The sequence below is a fragment of the Mus pahari genome, chromosome 18, assembly GCF_900095145.1.
Source record: "Mus pahari chromosome 18, PAHARI_EIJ_v1.1, whole genome shotgun sequence".
NCBI classification, from domain to species: domain Eukaryota; kingdom Metazoa; phylum Chordata; class Mammalia; order Rodentia; family Muridae; genus Mus; species Mus pahari.
The window spans coordinates 32,692,975-32,698,368 of record NC_034607.1 but is presented as its reverse complement, the minus strand read 5'-3'; the positions used below and the strand labels follow the sequence as shown (position 1 = coordinate 32,698,368).

The following is a 5,394-nucleotide window of genomic DNA, read 5'->3' as shown; positions in this document are numbered from 1 at the left end:
GTGTATATATATATATATATATATATATATATATATATATATATATATATATATATATATGGGTTTGTGCACCCATACCACACAGTGCACATGTGGTAGTCAGAGAATAACTTTTGGGAGTTGTTTCTGTCTACCCTGTGGGTTCTGTGAATCAAACTCAGGATGCTACTAGGCAGCAAGCCTAGTAAAGGCAAGCCTAGGCCCTGGTTTCTTGTTTAACCTTGTTAGCATTTTTTAGTCATTCTTTTTCTGCCTTTTATTGGGTTATTTGTATATCTTAAACTATTCATTATATAGTGTGCTTTTTATATATCTCTTTGTATAGTTTGCTGGTTATTCTAGTGGCTATGATTTATATTAAATCTTTATTAAACATTTAATATTTTTGGAATGTATTGTGATTTTCCTTATGTCTTTGCTAATTTTTTCTCAGTAAAGGTCTTTTAAGATAATATGTAAATTTCTCTAACACACATTCCTTTAATATAACACTGATGGCCAGGAACTGTTTTTCTAAAACTACTCATGATACTTCTTTAGGTCACTAGTAACTTGACTTGATTCCATCTACAAAAGAGATAATGTTTTGTTTACATAGCCTCACTATTGATGTCTGATATTTTTCTGTGACTTGTGATTGTAACTCTGTAAGCATTACTGATAGCCAACTCTGAGGAAAGTCTATGTTTTAAATGTTTCTGTTTATATTATAGTACCTAAGCAGTTGAATGGTCTCGAGACACACTCTGATTCTTATGTGTAATGCTGAAACAAACACCCATGGAGAGTTTCTTATTTCTTTCAACTTGGTTTCATGATCTATAAGAGGAAAGATTTGAACCATGAACTAATTGTTTTTGTTGTTGTTTTGGTTTGCTGTGGTTGAGTTGTAGAACCTAATATATGCTAGGCAGAGGCTGTAACTGTAACCTACATCCTCAGCCACTTTTATTGGCATTAAAAAAAACAAACCCTCATTTGTGTGTGTGTGTGTGTGTGTGTGTGTGTGTGTGTGTGCATCCTTGCATATGAGGGGGTAGCCAGTGGTGTGTTTGTGTACATGTTTGTACGTGTGTACCGCAGCATGCATGTAGAGTCCCAAGGGCAGCTTGTGGAGTAGTTCTCTCTGCCACATATGGGTTCCAGGGTTTGAGCTCCTGGGTTCTATCACATGCCTGGACCTGCTGAGCCATCCATTCAGCCCTAGTGACATTTTGTTTGTTTGTTTGTTTGTTTAAGTACTCCACTTTAGTATGCTTTTAATTTCTTTTTTTTTTTTTTCGAGATAGGGTTTCTCTGTGTAGCCTTGGCTGTCCTGGAACTTACTTTGTAGACCAGGCTGGTCTCGAACTCAGAAATCCACCTGCCTCTGCCTCCCAAGTGCTGGGATTAAAGGCATGCGCCACCACTGCCCGGCTTAATTTCTGTTTTTATACTATAGTTTGTATGATGGTTACTCTAGTGATTGTAATTTACACTGGGCTAGGAACCAACTATATTTTAATTGGATCTATACAGGTCCATGTACTATATTTTTGTTATATTTCAATTCATTGAAGGTATTTTTACCTCTTCCCCCTTATCAAAACCAAATAAACAATTCATTAAAGATATTTTTATCCCTTCATCCCTTATCAAAACCAAATAAAATTTCAAGCACCAATAGGACAGACAATTTGGAGAGTTTAGCATACTGCTAATACTACCAAAGTGTTTGGAGTTTTGTAGTTCACGTTGGCACTGGAATGGCAGGTTACTTAAAACCTTTGATACTCACTGGAAATGTATTGATAAAAGAGTTGAAAGTAAGCTTGTCAGGCTTGGGTTCTCCGTCTGTGTGTACTGCTCTTCTTGGCCAGGAACGTTAGTCTAGGTCAGTGCTGCTGTATAGGAGAATATAAATATATACCTATATTGTTTCATGTAATAGCTACTGTACTTTTTGTCTAATTTTTATTTAAGTAGCTTCATGTGGCCATTAGATCATCAGTGAACAAAGCAGTTTACCTCACAGCTTCCGCTTTTGTATGTGAAACTTGCTGAGAATTTTTGCTGCATCTCTGAAGTCCCAAGTGTGTTGTAAGCATAAGCTTCTGAGAAGGCCCTTGTTAAACATAGCTTGCAGAGTAGGAGAGAAAGAGAACTGTGGGTAAAGTGATTGTTGTAGCCCAGCAACAATTAGCCAGAGCAAATAGCTTGCTAAAGACACAAGCTAAGAGTGCAGGGAAGGAAGGACACATGTCGGGTCGAGTCTGAGGAGAGGCCTGTTTGAAGCTCCCACTTCTGGATCCATGTTGGAGAGGACCCTTTGCTCTCCTCTGCTGCTGTTGTGGATCTGTAGAAAGCTGTAGACAGTAGTGGTTGTTAGATGGAGGGACTGAAGTCAGTCTTTTTCCATTGACAGGCTGAGTAGACTTACATAAGAGAACTTCAATAAAAACTTAGATTGATAAGTGAAAACATAGGTTGTCTTTTCTGGAAAAAAAAATGTAGAAACCAAGAAATCTAATTGTATTAATTGTGGCACATAAACACATTGTATTGCATGCATATACAAATAATGCTTGTATATCTGTTCTTACAGACCCAGGATGAGAAGACTGTTAAAGAAGCAGCTAGCTGAACAGCTATAAAATGCCCAAATCTGGGTTCACAAAACCAGTTCAGAGTGAAAATTCTGACAGTGACAGCAGTATGGTGGAAAGACCATATGGAAGAAAGGTACCGCACACAAAAGACTCCTAACATTGTGAAAGTGTGACATAGATGTCAGATGGGTGTGTAAATGCACATGTGAGTGCAGGTGCCCTCGGAGTCTAGGAACAGCAGTCCTAGATCTCCTAGAGCTGAAGGAACAGGCACTTATGAGGCAAACCCAGCTCTTCTGCCAGAGTAAGTGTGCCTCTCTTAACAGCTAAGTAGAGGGTTTCTAATGGTGGACTCTGACGACCTTTGCATTGTCTGGGTAAATCATGAAAATTATGTGAATGTATGCATGTTTGTGTATGTGTGGAGGTGCCCTTGGAGGCCAGTAAAGGGTGTTGGATAGCCTGGAGCTGGAATTGCAGGCAGTTACAAGCTGCCAGGTGTGAATTTAAAAACTTAAACCAGCGTCCTCTGGAAGAACTGTAGTCATATTTGTAACCGCTGAGCTGTCTGCCTCTCCAGCCCCAGAACACTTTGTTTTGTTTTTCAAGACAGGGTTCCTCTGTGCAGCCCTGTCTGTCCTAGGTCAGAGCCTAAAACTCTGAGATCTGCCTCCCAAAGGCTAGAATCAAAGGCAAACACCACCATGCCCAGCCAGAAGGATTTTTTTTTAAGATTTATTTATTTTATATATGTGAGTGTCGCTGTCTTCAGACACACCAGAAGAGGGCATTGGATCCCATTACAGATGGTTGTGAGCCATCATGTGGTTGCTGGGAATTGAGCTCAGGATCCCTGGAAGAGCAGTCAGTTCTCTTAACCACTGAGCTCCAGCCCGCAGTCAGTGCACTTAACTGCTGAGCCATCTCTCTAGCCACCCCCCACCTCCAGAATGTTATTTTCTGATGACATTAAATTTAATTTGAAAAATTTAAGATTTTTATATTTTCTCCATCTACAATTTTCTGTCTTGGGCTTTTTAAATATCAGATTTATTTTAGACCTATAAAATGAGTTGGATAGATCTTTGTTTTATTTTATTTTTTTAAAAGATTTATTATATGTGTGTACCCTGTAGATGTCTTCAGACACTCCAGAAGGGGGCATCAGATTTTTGTTATGGATGATTGTGAGCCACCATGTGGTTGCTGGGATTTNAACTCAGGACCTTTGGAAGAGCAGTCGGTGCTCTTAACCGCTGAGCCATCTTAGCAGCCCCCCCCCCTTTGTTTTATTTTTATGTTGTTATGTTGTTTGTATAGAACAGGAAATACCTGTTCCTTGATTGAATTTTCTTGTGAAGATATCTTGTGACGGGTGCCATCTTTTCTTTTGTTGTTGTTTTAGAACATTTCTCTGTGTGCATGTTTGTCACTGTGTATAGAGGTCAGAGGACAACTTGTGCATGATTTCTCTCCTACCACATGTGTTCCATTGTCACATGTGGGTCATCAGCCTCAGTGACAACACAGTCACCTGCTGAGACAAATCCTGACTAGTGTGTGGTCAAGGTAGATGCAGGCTTTCTCTCTGCCTCATTCTGCTTTGTTGTTGCATTGTTGTTGTGAGACAGGCTGTCTGTGTTGTGTGTAGCACTGGCTATCTTAAAGCACTGTGGGCCAGGCCAGCCCTGAACTCTGATGTCCAGGCCGCCTGCCTCTGCCTCTGAGTGCTAGGATTAGAGGTGTGTGCCACTGTACTCAGCTTCATTGCTCAGTTTTTAGTGATGTGTGTACATTATTCTAGGCTTTAAAGTTTTTATTGATTAGAAACAATAGTCTTTTTTTTTTTTATTATTTTTAAGCTCAGTTCCAATGATTATTGCTTTTTTCTCCCTGACTCTCTGGTTCTTCTCCACCTTTTTCCTTCCCTTTATCTCCCCTCCCCTCCTCTCTCTCCTTTATGTGTTTATTCATTGTAATATGTCTAGTTATATTTAGATAGATGATTTTGTTATATTCAAGATATTATAGAATTATTTAAATTTTCTGTTATTGAGTAAAAGTGGAAGCATGTGCAATAGTTTGGAAAAAGATGTTACAATTAGGCCAGATGTGGTAGCTAACACCTGTCATCTAAGTACTTGGGAGGCTGCAGTAAAAGGGAGACTGTGAGTTTGGGGCCAGCCTGGGCTACATAGTGAAGCCTTGCCTTAAAAAAAAAACAACAGAGGGTTGAGGGATATCTTAGTCAGGATTTCTATTTCTGTGATGAAACATCTTGACAAAAACAGCCTGGGGAGGAAAGGGGTGTCTTTCACTCAGAGGTCTATATTACAGTTTACCATCAAAATCTCACAGGGCAGGAACTCAAGCAGGAGGCAGGAACTGATGCAGAGGCCATGGAGGGATGCTGCTTACTGGCTTGCTCCTTGTAACTATAAGGAAGCATGCTCAACTTGACTTTTTTACAGAACTCAGTACCACCAGATTTCACCACCCTTGATGGGCTGGACATTCTCACATAAATCATCAATTACGAAAATGTCCAGGCTGGAGAGATGGCTCAGCAGTTAAGAGCACTTACTGCTCTTCCAGAAGTCCTGAGTTCTGTTCCCAGCAACCACATGGTAGCTCATAACCATTTGATACCCTCTTCAGGTGTGTCTGAAGAGAGCAACAGTGTACTCATATAAATAAAATAAATAAATATTAAAAAAGAAAGAAAGAAAATGTCCTACAGCCAAGTCTTTTGTTTGTTTGTTTGTTTGTTTCGAGACAGGGTTTCTCTGTGTAGCCCTGGCTGTCC

At 39.7% G+C, this 5,394-nt stretch overlaps 1 protein-coding gene across 4 annotated transcripts in view; it reads left to right on the top strand.

The window, feature by feature from the left end:
• Positions 1 to 5,394, top strand: part of Ankrd12 (ankyrin repeat domain 12) — a 107,438-nt gene that overhangs the window by 26,043 nt on the left and 76,001 nt on the right. For all 4 annotated transcript variants that reach the window (XM_029531189.1, XM_021217654.2, XM_029531188.1 and 1 more), the window contains exon 2: positions 2,585 to 2,721. In XM_029531189.1, the coding sequence (XP_029387049.1) occupies positions 2,635 to 2,721 (87 nt within the window). In that variant the 5' untranslated portion in view covers positions 2,585 to 2,634. The remainder of the gene's footprint in view (positions 1 to 2,584; positions 2,722 to 5,394) is intronic.